This window comes from Mytilus californianus, unplaced genomic scaffold (assembly GCF_021869535.1).
Source record: "Mytilus californianus isolate M0D057914Y unplaced genomic scaffold, xbMytCali1.0.p SCAF_3, whole genome shotgun sequence".
NCBI classification, from domain to species: Eukaryota; Metazoa; Mollusca; class Bivalvia; order Mytilida; family Mytilidae; genus Mytilus; species Mytilus californianus.
In genome coordinates this window covers 63728467-63745171 of record NW_026262679.1, presented here as the reverse complement: position 1 = coordinate 63745171, position 16705 = coordinate 63728467, and the positions used below count along the sequence as shown (strand labels likewise).

The 16705-nt window shown below is 32.1% G+C and overlaps 1 protein-coding gene and 1 long non-coding RNA gene across 3 annotated transcripts in view; both read left to right on the top strand.

The window, feature by feature from the left end:
• LOC127733119 (prominin-1-like) overlaps nt 1-7023 on the top strand; it is a 226586-nt gene extending 219563 nt beyond the window's left edge. For both annotated transcript variants that reach the window (XM_052242417.1, XM_052242418.1), the window contains exon 27: nt 6731-7023. In XM_052242417.1, the coding sequence (XP_052098377.1) occupies nt 6731-6779 (49 nt within the window). In that variant the 3' untranslated portion in view covers nt 6780-7023. The remainder of the gene's footprint in view (nt 1-6730) is intronic.
• The window catches only part of LOC127733190 (uncharacterized), a 222126-nt gene extending 213771 nt beyond the window's left edge, over nt 1-8355 (top strand). Inside the window, exon 2 of the long non-coding RNA XR_007996875.1 lies at nt 7317-8355. This is a non-coding gene — a long non-coding RNA (uncharacterized LOC127733190). The remainder of the gene's footprint in view (nt 1-7316) is intronic.
• The last annotated feature ends 8350 nt before the right edge of the window (nt 8356-16705 follow it).

Genomic DNA, 16705 nt, shown 5'->3' with positions numbered 1-16705 from the left:
AAGTCTTTTGACCAATGACAATCTTCTTACTTTTTGGTCACCTCTGTAATTGTCACAAAGGAATGCATTGGAAAAAGAGACAGCTACAGGTGAATCAATAGAGTAAAGTCATTGTATAAAGCTTTTTATTTCTTATGAAGGAAGAATCTCGCAATCTGATTGGTTAACTACCCAGGTGTAAATAACGCCCCAATGATTGATTCAATTAATTGATAAAAAAAAAAGTAATATTTAACTACGGGCTGCAATAAAAAATAATACATTTACATAAATTTCCATTAATAAACTTAATTAAATGTGTAATATATTCATTTTTCTATTAAAAAAGTAATTGAAATATGATAATTTTTACTAAAAATGATTTTTTGGCAAACTTGGCGATACTATAGAAAGCGGAATAACTCTATGACTTGTTGGAGAAATATTAGTACAAAGTTAGTTCCTTTCCCTGTTGTTATCTGATCTCAGAAGGCGCTTCAGTTGCAGATAGAAACTGTCAGGAAAATTTGGGAACTGAAATTATACCAGGGCTTCCAAAACGGTCATATATTCCGGACTTGACCGAAACTTTCATAAAAAGACCGGCTGCTCTCAGCCTCAAACGGTCAAATAGAATTGGTGTGCCACATTTTGTTATTCAAGGCATTTTCATGAAACGGTCATTTCAATTTTTACCAACTATCGATCGATAAAAATGTCCGTTTGGGGCTTTGGGCATGTCCGTTTGGGCATTTTAGTTTATAATTGTGGCAATCTATTTCACAAAGATATTTCGGTCATAATTGGGTTTAATAAAACAGAAGCAGCATATTTCAGATACTTTGAAGTGTCTCAGTTAGTCTAATCCTCTGGGTACATAAATGTACGGCTTGGTCTTTAGCTTGTGTACATCAATAAAAAGTAGAAAAAACACGTTTTCTTTTATTTAAATAACAACAAGCTGTCAAACAATTATCCCTTCAATAAGTTATATTGAAGCCATAAATCATTCACTGATTACAGGTTTGTTACCTTTGATGAGGTGTCCTTAGCTTATCTTTATCAATAGAATTAATGATGCATAACAATGTACATAAAGGTAATCCGGTAAACGAGGTCAAACATGTAAGCGTGTATGGAACAACATCCTATTTAATTACGCTTTATAGATATTATTTTAAATGAGCATTCAGTTTTAAAATTATCCTGATATTTAAAAGTTATTCTTCAAATAAGGATATTTATAAATGAATAAGTATGATATATATTATTTTATTTAACACTGTACATCGTGTTAAATACTGGGGTACTCTCAAGGGGAAAATTTACTAAAATATATAGGAAAAACCAATGGACAAATTTCAGTCAATAAATAATTTAACTAAGTTAAATGGTGCCGTGATCACTTCTAAATTATATCAAGAGAACAATGCCTGCTCCGAATTTATTCAGACAATTTCCGATGTTATAGAGAAAGAGGTGATGTCCGACGTAAAGTTAAGTCCCGCCGTGGGAATTATGATCGACTAAGGTGTAGTCTAGGTATTGACGCTTTAGATCAACTTATGAGGATAAGCTTAGTAGGTGTAGATGTTAAAGACTTTGACCCTGTTCCTGCTATCCGCAAATGGCAATCCGTTCGTAACCGCCATGTTTATCAGAACAATGCATTTAGCAAGCTCATGAATGTAAAATCTTTAATTAGACTAAATGAACTCTAATCTTGTGCTGTGATCTGTGCTTCTTTTCAATGTGCTCATTGTAATATTTATTGCGTGTGTTTGTCAGCATTGTGCTCTTCTGACATTTTATTGTTGTTATATGCTTACATAAAATATCATGTTGTTATTCATTAAATTATTTATCAACTAAGTATGTTTTTATTTATTCCTTATTTTCTAAATCAGGTTGGGAAATTGTACAAAGAAAAATGTTATCACTGTTCAGTAGATTTTACACGGTTTAAAACAATATCCTTCATCGGGCCTCCTCAATGTTATCTATAAATACCGCATCAGTTGTAAAAGTCACGTGGTCAGGTAATAAATACACAAAAAGAAAAGTATCACGTGTATTGATGATCAAGTTGTACTGCAATTAAAGCCAACATCAACAGTTTCAAATAAGATGGCCTTAATTTACAAAGTGTTAAGTACTCACAGAGAGAAGATAGATTATATAAACAGAAACAAAAACATGAGAACAGTCAGGTACTGAAGCTGATTGATGCAATGATGGTTACTGTATTACGATACACAGAAAAATGACACAATACCGAGGATAATATTTTATTTATTTTTAGAATGAAGAAAACAAAACAGTTATAAATAATTTTATTGCATATAACACTACTAATTATTTAGACACATATATCAATTTATGCATCCTCTCAGTTACATTTAAGTATCCAGCTGATCATTGACCGTCATAAATAATTCTTTGAAAAATGTCCGGCTGTCGTCAGGAAATTTTGGAAGCCCTGAATTATACCCCCCATCCCTCCCTGAATAACTCATTTCATTAATACATTATTTTTAAATCATTTTAAAATTGACGTATTTTAACTTTGTTTAATTGGGGTATTGTGTATATTCAACATTCATTCGTTAAGGCACATACTTATTTTTACTTTGATATACAAGATGTCAGTGTTATATTCGAATGTAACCCCATCTTTGATGGGATGAGTCAATAAGGTTTTGTCATTATAAACATATAAAAAAGTAATTAAAATAGTTATTATTATATTTTTTTCAATGCATTGTTTTTGCTTGCATAGGCAGTAAAAGGGAAATAACTATTTATTTACGTCTGCTACAATGGCAACGAAAAGATTTGCTTCTCATACTGAAGCAGAAATTTTGGTAAAAAGGGCAAATACCCGTATGAAATTATAAGGCGTATTACGCCTGGAAATAAGGCGTAAACCAGGCGTAAGTGGTAGTTACCTGTCTAGATCCAGGCGTAAGGGAGCAGGAAACGTAAATTTGTAGTCCTTACTGGCGTAGTAAAAAGTGGTAAACCTGGCGTAAATTAAAATAAGCAAGGCGTAAATTTTCTTACGGGCGTAAAACGGTTGGTATGGCGTAAATCATAATACCCATAATGCTTTGTTTAAAGGATCATGGGAATTTTTTTTCAAAATTTGGCTCTTTGGTTTTAGTTTGCAAGAGTTCGACTTATGGCAGCTTCATACATTCAGGGATAATTAGCTTGTTTTGTGCTTTTTGGAAGAATTTGGAAATATGGAATCAAATTGATTAATAAAAATTGTAAAAAAAAAAGGAAAGTAATACATGGTAAATAATAATTATGTGAGTATATTACCTAAGTTATTAAGTTTTAAGTTCTAACAGTAATTTTGAAATCCCAAAACCTTTATCCTTGGATAATAACATTAAAATTTTTTACATGAAGTTAAATTGCAGTATTATCATTTATATTTTAAAGGACATTAATTTATAAAAAACTTAGTTAATCAAAATGCAGAAGTTTTATTTCAAGAAAAATTAATTGTCATAATTCTTATTTAAACTTAAACTTATTTTAGCCAGTGTCTGTCTAAAATGTATTTATTTATATATTAGCTTCTTCAATGGTTAATATTTCCAGTTTTATGTCAAACAATGAGAAATTAAAGCAACAGTACAGAAGTTTGCATAAAATACACAAAAGTACACAGCTTGGGTAATACACTGATTTGAAATAAGTGTAGTATTATGTAAGGATATTATGCCTGGTTTATTTATTGACCCGGCGTACTCATTTGCATATTACGCCTGGTTTTCTCTGGACCAGGCGTACTCATTTAAATATTACGCCTGGTTTCCGCCTCAGTTACGCTTGGTTTCCGCCTGGTTTACGCCTGGTTGACGCCTGGACATGCATTCCTTAAACACTGCAATGACGCCCGGATAAAGTATGATTTTTACGCCGGGTTTCCGTGTCATATACGGGTGTCACAGTTCGTACAGGTATGCTTAGGGCGTACCTGTTTTCGAAAATGAAGAAGAACCACACTTTGAAAACTACACACTGAGTCAACTGAATACTGTATTGAGTCGTTTTTATCTGGACACTCTCAGATTTTTTGTCGTCAAATGAAATCTTCAAGACTGTAATGTCTGAGCTCAAAACACTTGGAAAGGGAGATGTACAGCACTACCCGGCAATTAAAGAGTGTGATATCCACAAACTTTACTCAAGTATTCATTTGACAACTGACACACCATATGGGTTGCTGAACAAGGTACAAATGGACATTCGTCTGTATTTTTGCCGAAGAGGGCTTGAAAACATACCAGAAATGACAAAGAACACATTTATTGTTGATGTAAATCCTAATATTGTAGTAAAGTTCGTTAAAAAATCAAGGGATGAATTAGTTTAAAATAGAAGATCCAATGAAAAGGAGAATTTTGGTGGTTTTATGATGGAAAACAAGGACTCGCCCCTGTGAAATCGTATTAAAAGCTTCTATCCAAACTGCATCTTGAAAATAATCGTCTTTGGCAGCGTCCCAGAGATAGGTTTTGTGACAATGACGCTGTGTGGTATACTAAACAGGGGCTTGGTAAAGACTCTATAAGTTCATTTATAACAAAACTGAGTAAAGCCTGCTGTTTATCGAAGATCTACACAAATCACTCAATTTGGGCCACCGGTACAACAGCTTTATTTAAGAACAAATTTACCGATTCTCAAATCATGGCTGTGACGGGACACAAATCTGTCTGACACAAAACTCTTTGGATGTTTACCATTGTGTGTCTGACCAAGAAAAGGAACAAATGGGCCAAGCCATTCAGAATATAATTCAACCTTCAACTACACCTCAACTGCAGTTACCCGCTCCAAAAGCACACGCAATGTTAACACTTGCTACCGTTCCTAATCAAACTCAGCCTCACTCAGTTTCAAATGGACTAGTACCAGCCTCTAATTTGGATGTAATTAACAATTTAAATGAGTTTGATCTGTTTCTGTGGATATGCAACAGTGCTAGCTATTAAGTTGGTACATTTCTTGTTTTTGAGATTACGTAACTGTAAATGTCAATTTAGGACATAAACTGAGACAACTATTACTGTAATGGTATTCTCAGACATGAACTAAAATTGGATTTGAACAATACTTAAGATATTTTTAAAAGATAGGATAGAAATGGTAAGATAAACTAGAGGCTTTAAAAAGCCTGTGTCGCTCACCTGCATCTTCCACAAAAGCCATTTTTTGGAAAAAATCATCATGAAAGGGCAATAATTCTATAAAGAGTTAACTGACATTTTCAGTCATGTTAACATATTTGTAGATCTTGTCCTGCTGATCATTTTTGCTTTTAAAAGTTTCTATCTACATTTGAATCTACTACACTTTTAAAGGTAATAGGCAAAAACTCCCAAAAATAGTAAAAACATCTTTTAAGGGAAATAACTCCAATAACGAGTCGACTAAAGTTGCAAAGGGTGCTGTTTCAGCCAACGGAGACGTCAACCATGAATTAATTTTTGATAACATGTAGGTCAATTTATAGGGAACAACTAGTGATAGGTCAATGATATTTGGTATGCATTTACTTGAGCATTGGCACATTTTGTTTCTATGGAGATCAATTGGCCTCTACCTCTCAGTCATGCTCTATTGATTTTGAAACTTTTGCTTAGTTTACATGTAAAAGTTGTTATTAGGTCAGTTAAGGGGGAGCCACTTATGGTAAATCAATGATATTGGGTATGCATTGTTTAGTATTGGCACATCTCATTTTCATAGAGATTATTTAGTCTATTGACTTTGAAATTTTTACATCGTTTATATGTTAAAGTTTGTTATTGGGTTAGTTTAAGATGAACTAATAATGGTAATTAGGTCAATGATATTTGATATGCAGTTATATTATAAGCATTTGCAAGTCTCATTTCAATTAAGATTATATGGCCTACCCCTCAGTCATGGTGAATTGACATTGATAGATTTGCATAGTTTACATGTTAAAATATTTCCATATTGTCTCAAAGTTTGCTTTATACTATCAAAATTACATACAGGCAAGACAGTTTCAACAATTTATTTGTTGAGCCTGTGACATTTTGTCGCAGAAGCAAGACCGCAATCCTTTGTCGAAGGCGTCAACATTTAGGTTCAGTCTGTGGTTTTTTAAGACATCAATAACTTCCATGGAATTTTACTAAACTTAGACAGAAGCCTCTTCTTGATCAAATAGACAATATCCAAGGAAAAATTTGAAGAGAAAAATTTTGTTTTAAATATTTTTCTGCATTTTACTGAGAAATGTTAAACTTAACATACAATCTGGGGTTAAAAATTTCAAAGATCAACAAGTGTCAAACTTGTTGAGGCTTTTTGGTGATTAAAAGATAATAATTGAAGCAAACATTTCAAAATATTTTTTTTTATTTTTCCGTTATTTACCTATACATACATGCATACAGTCAGGGATTGAATATTTTAGAAATCAATAATTTTGTTAGATCTCCAATGAATGTTCTGAAACTTTGATAGAAGCTTTTATAGCAGGAAATAGCGTCTGAGGGAAATTTCTGAACGTTGCACACAATTTTTTAGACTCATATTATTTTTAAACCTGTTTTGTAGCATCGTCATTTCAAGGTGATCTGATACCTAATAAGTCTGGTTATATATAATATTGTCTTATTGAATATCTTTTATCAGTATGTGCACAAATCTTCATATATATATTAAGGTCACATAATTTGTCATTTACTTGTTTCAGAAATAAAGTTGCTCATTCCGATGGGAAAGATAGTCTTACATCGTGGTGAAGAACTGTTGACGGAATTATTTTGTCACAGAGGAAATAAAAGACTTATTTATGTTTGAGTTCAAATATTAATATAAATCATAAACTCTCAGAATTCTACATACATGTATTAACATGCTGCATTTTCAGGAGAAAAAAACTGGAGTATATAGCTGTATTTGTGTTTGCAAACACACTGTATGCTACAATAACTATGTTGGACTTTTGACAATATTTTAGATACAAATGTACATATTTTGAAATTAGTCATGCAATTTTTTATACGACAATTTTGCAGTCGTATATTGGTATGACGTTGGCGTCGCGTCGTCATCGTCCGAAGACACATTGGTTTTCACACTATAACTTTAGTTTAAGTGAATGGATCTCTATGAAATTTTATCATAAGGTTCAATACCACAAAAGGAAGGTTGGGATTGATTTTGGGGGTTATGGTACCAACAGTTGAGGAAAAAGGGGCCAAAAATAAGCATTTTTGTAACTTCCAGACAATAACTTGTGTGTTAGTGTGTGGATCTCTATGACATTTTACCACAAGGTTCCATATCACAAAGGGAATGCTGGGATTGATTTTGGGGGTAATTGCCTAAAATTTAGGAATTAGGGACCAAAAAAGGGGCAAAAAACAAGCATTTTTCTAGTTTCATGACAATAACTTGTATGTAGATGTATGGATCTTTCTGAAATTGTACTACAAGGTTCCATATCACAAAGGGAAAGCTGGAATCGAGTTTAGGAGTAATTGCCCAAAACATTTAGGAAAAAGGGCCCAAAAATAAGCATTTTTCTAGTTTCCAGTCAATAACTTGTGTTTAAGTGTATGGATCTCTCTGAAATTGTACTGCAAGGTACCATACCACAAAGGGAAGGCTGGGATTGATTTTGGGGGTAATTGCCTCAAAATTTTTAGGAATTAGGGGCCAAAAAATGGCAAAAAACAAGCATTTTTTTCCTTATTTTCCTTTTTTTTTTTCTTTAAAATTTTCCATTTTAAGTTGGTTATTTCCGATTTATATATAAAGCAAATAATAATGATATGGTTTGAATAGGTAAATTAAAAATTTTTAAGTTCTTAGACCACATTCATTCTGTGTCAGAAACCTATGCTGTGTCAAATATTTAATCACAATCCAAATTCAGAGCTGTATCAAGCTTGAATGTTGTGTCCATACTTGCCCAAACTGTTCAGGGTTTGACCTCTGCGGTCGTATCAAGCTGTGCCCAGCGGAGCATTTTATTTGTGTATTTCTTAAATGTCCTAATATTTGATGTATGACTGCTCAGTTTTACATGCCTAAATTACTTCTTAGGTTTTTATGAAATTTATATTAGCAATGACTCAAAACAAATCAGTGCCAATCAACTACGATATTTTTGGAAATATTGGAATTTTTGTACCAATTCTTTCCTAATTCACTGGCCTCCCAAACCGGAACTAGCCAGATTAGCTTCTAAATCTATGCACACTGAAATATATTTCACAATAATTATCATGTCTGTGTACATATGAACATACTGAGTATTAACTGTTAAAAAAAATGACTATATTTTTAGAGCAGCTGAGATTCAAGTATGTATATGTCTGGTTTTTTGTTTTTTTTGTTTTTTTTTCAATTTTGATGGCTTATTTAGCCATTTTTTTTCGAGCCTGCAAAAGCGACAGTTCATTTGTAAATGTAAAATTTTTGTGTTTTAGTTGTTTTTTTTTAATCCTATAAGGTCAATTTTATTTGGTAAATGGAATGACTAAGTTTTTCATGTCTGTCTGTCAGGGTTAATTGATCAATGTTGAGTTTTCATGGTTAAGTCTGTTTCTTTGATAGTATATTCAATACGGTCAACTATTTTTTATGCATGGAATAATTGTAAGTTGTTTATATCTGTCTGGCAGAGTTCCTTTGATCTTGACCTCATTTTCGTGGTTCATTAGTCAATATTAAGTTTTTACGGTTTGGTCTATTTCTAGCATACTATAAGCAATAGGTCAACTCTGGGTGTACATGGTCCGAGTACACAGTTATTTCGTAGTGCATTTCTTTTAGACAATAAATGAAAATAAAAAAAATCCCACCTGCGCTTTCTCAATAATATTTTTACAGTGTGTTGTACTCCTTTTGGGACAAATTATATCAAAATTATAGAAAACTTCATCGGCTCTAACTCAAAATATGGACAATTCTATGTTAAGGGGGTCTTGAAATCTTTTGACAGCTTTCGAAGTGCTAATTTTTAACCTTTTTCAGCTGGACCAAATCACTACTTTACTTTACAATTCATGACCCAAATTTTTTTATAGTGTAATTTCATCCCCCTACTTGCTATTTGAGGCATAAAACATGAAGAAATACATTTGGAAGGGGTACTAAAAAAATTGGCAAGCAGCACACTGTCCACACTAGGGACTTTATTCGTGGACAACGAAAATCAAAGGACGATAACTGTGTACTCGGACCTAATAGGATAGAAAAATTTGACCAATCTTAATAAAACTTAGTATGACCAAAGCTTAATAAATTATGAGACTGCCGACAAAGTTTCATGGCAATAGGATATATATTATAGACAATATGATAAATTCTATATTCAACTTCGCGTGTTAAATTTTGACGTCAAAATTGAAAAATTTCAACTATCAACATTTGGGGCTTTAAAAATTAAAATATTGCAAAAAATTACATTTTAAATGCCTTAATAGATGACATATTATGTATTTAAAGCAATAGAATACTCATTTGATTTATCAGTCTTATCACAATTATTTAAAAGTCAAATTTATATGAGCCTGTGCCAAAAAATGGAGGTTTTCCAATGAAGGGGGGCCTTACATGAAGATGTAATATTTTCCAGCAATTTTAAATTTGTGAAGTTTTTTGGTTATAAATAATCCTTACATATGTATTAAATGTACTTTAAATGGAAAGAAAAATCACAAATAGCATACCATATTAGTATAAAAGGGTCTTAAGCCAAGTAAGACTGAAAATAATTTAGGGTCAATTTAGGCCGTAGCACATATTTACATTTAAAAATGCATACTGAAGCTATAGGAAATAAAAATTTGTGTCTTTTATATAATTTCTATACTCAGGTTACATGATACAATAAATCTGAGCATAAAAGGACTCTTGCATTCAACTTTTTTTGCAGACAGTATGGTCTGATACAAAGATTTTTCACTTTTTAGTGAAAAACTTGCATGCAATTTTAGCCTCAACAGGCTTATATTTGATCCACTTGCTATTTAACATAAGAAAAGAAAGATACTATGTGAAATGAAACAGATACAAAAGACATTGTGAAGTGCTTTTAATACAAATTTAGTGAAATCTTTATTATGGACTTCAACTTTTATGTACCAAGGTCTTCACATTTAACTTGATCCAAACAGGCCGTTAGACGAGGGTCATTTATACAACACATTTTGCACATATTGTCTGAGATAATCTTATTTTCTGTAGATTCAGAGTTCACAAATGAGTAATACAACTGGGTTCAAGCATAGAAACACAAATATTGACACAGGAAAACCTGTCACATAGAAAGTCAGAATGCCACTTATGCATCAAAATTGAAAAAGCTTTGAAATGCCTATTTTGACCATATAATGCCAAAATGGGTAATTTTTGCAGAATTTCTATCAAATAAAAGTTTAAATCCTTTAATTAGTTTCATGCTATTTGACAAATTGACACCATTAAATCATTCAGAGAAGTTGCCAAAGTACAGATTCTATATTTACTGATTTCGCCTCTTAGGTCCGAGTACACAGTTATTTCGTAGTGCATTTCTTTTAGACAATATATGAAAATAAAAAAAATCCCACCTGCGCTTTCTCAATAATATTTTTACAGTGTGTTGTACTCCTTTTGGGACAAATTATATCAAAATTATAGAAAACTTCATCGGCTCTAACTCAAAATATGGACAATTCTATGTTAAGGGGGTCTTGAAATCTTTTGACAGCTTCCGAAGTGCTAATTTTTAACCTTTTTCAGCTGGACCAAATCACTACTTTACTTTACAATTCATGACCCAAATTTTTTTATAGTGTAATTTCATCCCCCTACTTGCTATTTGAGGCATAAAACATGAAGAAATACATTTGGAAGGGGTACTAAAAAAATTGGCAAGCAGCACACTGTCCACACTAGGGACTTTATTCAAAATCAAAGGACGATAACTGTGTACTCGGACCACATGTTTGGCTTGGTTTTTTCTGACTTTGTCCTCATTCTATGGATCATTGTAAATGTTAAGTTTTTGTGATACTTGAATTAAAACTGTCTTTAGGACTATTAACATAAAATCAATCATGGTTAGTAAAGCAGGTGAGAAATTTCAGCCTGGGCACCCTCATTGTTGTTAACATTTACAGACAGTCAGTAAATTATTTTTTACATGATAAATTTGTAAACTTTCATGGATTTTGATGAAACTTGGTCAGAATTTGTGTAGAGCCTGCGACGTTTATGTTGCAGAAGCGAGACATAGGTATCATGGATTTCTATGTCTGCTCCTGCATTCAGTGTTTAGTCTATATAGTTAAAGTTTTTTTAGATATCAATAGCTGTGTCAAACTTTTATGGAGTTTTTAAGATCAAGAAATAGCATCTAAATAAAAACTTTAATTTTTTTCAAAGTTCTGTATCTTACTGATAAATGTACACACTTTTTAAATAAACATTACTCTTTTACACTGACAGCAGCAATCGCATGCGATGCTCAGGGTTCCTCAATTCCAACTTTATGCTGAAATTTGTGTTAATGAACAAAATTCTCAAAGTCGCACATAATGAGTTCCTAGTAATGTAAATAATGTTTTAATTAACCCTGCTATCTTTCAGAACTCCCCATTTCAAACTCATGATATGTAAACATTTAGCGCTCATATCAACGCTTTTATCAACCTTATTTTATGTCCTGTTCTATCGCATTGTAAATAAAACTCTTGGGAAATATTGTTAAGCAGTGCCAGTGGTATCTGGGACTATTATACCATGGAAGTAATATTTAAAATTTTAAATATTACTTCCATGATTATACTAACGGGACTGGAAAAAGTTACACCAATCAGTGTAATAATATCAACATCACGGTCGTTAGAACGAGACTTGACCTGCGCTATTTATCGATACGCCATATTGTTTTGACAGTGACAGCGTGCCTTGATCTTATAATTTCGGTAATTTGTTTTTATTATTTTATAGTTATTCGAAATGATAATTCTTAATATAAACATGATTACTATAATGATAAAAGATATCTCGATCTTTGACAGTTGTTATTAATCACCAAATTCCGTCTTAAGTGTAAAAAATGACACATAAAGATTGAAATTTTCAGGATGAAAATAGCGTGGGGACGATGTGGAAAAAAGTATATGATTCATAAAATTTCTTATAACTGTTGATTGAAAAGAGATATGCAAGTTCGGTTTGTTGTAAAATCATATTTATAGGTTATAGTTTGGATTTGCCTATTTTTATTGTCACTTTTTAAAATAAAAAGTGGAATATAAATCTCTTTCTCATAACAACCGGAACCCACATGCACGGCTCAAATAAATTACACTGTTCCTATAAAATTACCTACTCCTTTTTATGTGTACAATATTTTTATTATAATCAGGGTTAATTTTGCTTAGTAATGGTCTTCTGGTGGCATTAGCATATGACTTCGTGAAAATATGTACACTAGGTTCCATAATTAGAACTACAAAAGTAGGCTCGTTCACAGCCATATTGAAATTTTGGTGTAAACACGAAGTTCACAAAAGTTCAAAACAATGTGGCTATATCTTTATGAGACCCGGGTAACTTTTGTTATATGAATTAATTATGAACTGAAATTGTAAACATTGTTTTTATTGCACACTTATTGTTTTTATCAGGATTAATTATGATCTGTTAACCTTTGACACGTTGTTTTCTTAGCGGTCAAGTAAAGCGCCGGCATTTCGACTATATCTGGTTTATTTTCAACACTAATATATTGATTACTTATTAACAATTTTTCGTAAACAATATATATTTTTTGCATTTAAACTTATTAATTTAATAATTATTTTTTTATTTCAAATCCACCAATTTTAACAGTATTACATATATGCTGACTTGTTTGCCGAAATCTATTGTTTACATTCATGTACCGAATGCTAATTTACTACGTGATATTACGATAAGCTGTCAATCAAAACAAAAAAATCAATAATCCGCTATCGGGGCAATGAAATCTCAACAGATCGATCAGTTTCCAGTCCCGTTAGTATAATAGTCACAGGTGGTATCCATGTTTGAATGAAACACAAGTCATATGTGAAATAAAACTTTTATTATTTATATATTCATCACTTAATTTGACCCTTGGGGAATCTACTCAGCTAAAACAAAATTCATGTTTTGTTCCAGGCCTAAACCAAGAGCTTATAAGCGTACTGAAAAAGTAGCAGAGTATAGACCACTGGCTTGACATCACAACAATCCAATTGGAACGATGGTTCCAAATAAATTTGGCTTTTCATGCACTATAAAATGCTAAAGTTGAATGACTTTCCTTCGTAGATTAATTATAAAAGTGAACTCATTATGATAATTGCACCAACGAAGTGTACAATTCCTTGAGGCAATATCCATAGGAAAAGAGCAAAAGATAAAAAAAAAAAAACATGAGTACTGTTGTTTGTCTAACTATTATTAATGAAAACAACAAAGAGAATAGAATTATAAAAACATTTTGAGTTGAGTTTTGAATTTTGTAAACGTTATATACCGGTACATTAATGAAACAAGAAAAAAAGGAATTGAAAAGGTGTAGGTACAGTCACATTTAAATTTATTGACCTAAGTGGCTATGTTTTTTAAGAAACAATGACAGTTGATTATGAAGCAAAATAAATAAGGAAAAAACAAACAACAATAATTTCATCAATAAAAAAGTAAACATGTGATGTTGGAACGATCCTTATTTTTATATCTATTAATTAAGTTTTATCATTATTAAAACAATATGCAATTTTCGAAAAGCTAATTTATATAAATTTGTGTTCTATTTAATCGGAAAAACCCGTTAGCCACTTGAAATTTTAAATTGCGTAAACGGTTTTTGTTCAACATGATAATTGTATGTGTATCAACATAAATGAACAAAATTGTATTTACTGGTAAGCATGATAAATAATAGGTTTTATTGTAATTTAATGAGTTTTATTCACTTTATTTTTAATTTTCTCTCAAATTAAAGAAAAAGGTAGAATAACAAAAATACCGAACTCCACGAAAAATTCAAAAAAGAAAAGTCAATAAACAACTGACAAAACCAAATACTGTAACACATCAAATAACACGACTCTATGGAAATGAAACTCCATTTAATTAAGTGTGATCAAAACAAAGACAAAATATGTTAAAGTGACAATAATTTGATAAAGCCGTCGATATAGTCTAATAATCACAAATGCTATATGAAAATATAAATAACTAAGACAACAAAGTAAAATTATATACATAAGCACACTCCTCTGATATAGTACAACAGGAAGACAAATAATAAATACAAGGAAACATATTCGTAACACCACCATAACACTATAACTAAATGGCGAGATGTGTAAATACCGAGCCACGCTAAAATGTAATCATCAAAATTGAAAAAAAGTAATATGTTTGTAACATACATTTTAAACGAAAGAGAGGTGAAAGAGATCAAACAGACAATCAAATAACTGTCAATAAATATATTCTAGCCTTCACAATTGCATTTACACAGAGCTGTACAAAGTTAAATCACAAAAATACTGAACTCCGAGGAAAATTCAAAATGGAAAGTCACTAATCAAATGGGAAAATCAAAGCACAAACACATCAAACGAATGGACAACAACTGTCATATTCCTGACTTGGTACAGGCATTTTCTTATGTAGAAAATGGTTGATTGAACCTGGTTTTATAGCGCTAAACCTCTCACTTGTATGACAGTCGCATCAAATTCCAAGGGAGACTCAAAAGATAACACTTGCACCTGCCGCGACATTCAGTTTTGCAGCCAAACTTCTAAAGCTGTTGGCAACTCTTGAGCAATTGGTGGAAGTGTTGTCCAAAAGATTTGCCACATGTCATCTTGCTTTTTCCAACCCCAGGCGGAAGAACTTTCGGTTTTCATTTGACATATAGTTGATTGGCCCCATATGCAACCTGCTTGGTATGCAGCACACTTAAAATATGTTGAATAAGAGCTGCTGTTTGGGGAATGGAGTCATATGATCTCTGTTTTCGAGCAAACAATTCAAGTCTTGCTTCATCAATTCTATCAGTGGCATTAGACCTGTCATACATAGTGACTACGAACGTCTCAAGAATACAATGATCTTGTGCGTCAATTGTTGTTGGGTACTGACAGTTTTATATAAACAAAAAAAAACTAGACGCCTCAGGCCAAACCATTCGGTCCTACTAAAAAGCCCCCGGGAGTGCCCAGGGCAAAGAAAAGGCGCTATTTATGTTAGATTTAGTAAAAGTAAGTTCTATTGGGTAAATTTCGGTAGTATATATGGAGAACTCTGGATTATTTAACGAAAAAATATCATCTAGATAACGGAACGTATTGTTGAATGTATCAACCAAATGTAACAATGACGTGTCTTTACTGAGTTTGGTCATAAACTGATTCATAGCAATACAGGAATAAATCTGCTATTAAAGGGGCGCAGTTAGTGCCCATAGGAATACCTACTACTTGTCGATACACTTTATCGCCGAAACGTACATATATGGTAAAAATTTAAAGTTTCAATCATATCTTCACATTTCCAGTAAGTGTATCTAGCATACTTTCCTTTTTCGTTACAGAAAAAGGCTTTAAACGAGTTACAGCAAATAAATTTGTAATGAGATTTTTCAAAAGACCATTTATGAAAACTTTTTCTTGATAAGATTGTGTGGAAGTGTAGTATAGAGAGTAGAAAAATCATAACTGTCAACAGAATTAAAAGGACCATCAAAAGCATGTATTTTATCTAAAACCTCTAAAGAATTTTTAACACTCCAAAAATAATTAATACAAAAGTTAATACATTCTTTGATAGTAGTAAGGGAGGTAGTTAGAAGCACTGATAGATTGGTAGTAGAACACTTACTAGATGCGGAGATGAAACGGAATTTAAATGTTTTTTTGTGCAATTTAGGTAACCAGTACAAAGTAAGGACTTTCAAATGTTCGGAAGAGGCTTTAAGCTGGGTAGTGGCAGTGATATGTTTGTTAACAATTTGACTCTCTGTGGAGCGTACGGACCTGAATGTAGATAAATTTGTAATTTCGATTTGGGGAACTTCAGTGTAGTATATGCGTCACACCACCACTACATTATTTGCTGCTTTGTCTGCCGGTACGAACACAAACCGCTTTGCGAGTACTTGGAGTTTATTTTTTATTCTAGAAATGGGAATATCATGGACCCTATTACTAATTTCAGAATTGTTTTCAAAATGAGATATACGAATATTAACAGTATTCATAATTTTATTCAAATAACTGTCTAGAGATTTTTTATCAGATTTTTCACGTTTACACCAATTTTTACAGTAGACAGACCGAGCGTCTTTAATGACCTGACGACACTGTTTCCAGTCTATTTTAGATGAAGGACGATATTTCGGTCCATTCTCAAGAAAAGTTGTGACCCCATGGTCTCCGACGATGTTGAGGTCTCCTGTAAGGACATGACCATAGGGAACATATCTAAAACTAGATGTTTCACAGTCTCAATTGGAAGGAACATTATTTTCTATATTGAAGTCTGATGTAACTGACGTATAATTAAAAATCAAACTTCTGCTTGGTTTTTTATACTTGTTTTTTTGCTTTATTACAAATGTCTATTATCTGAATTTGCAAAATACTTGTCTAAAATTAAAAAAAAATCAATATGCATA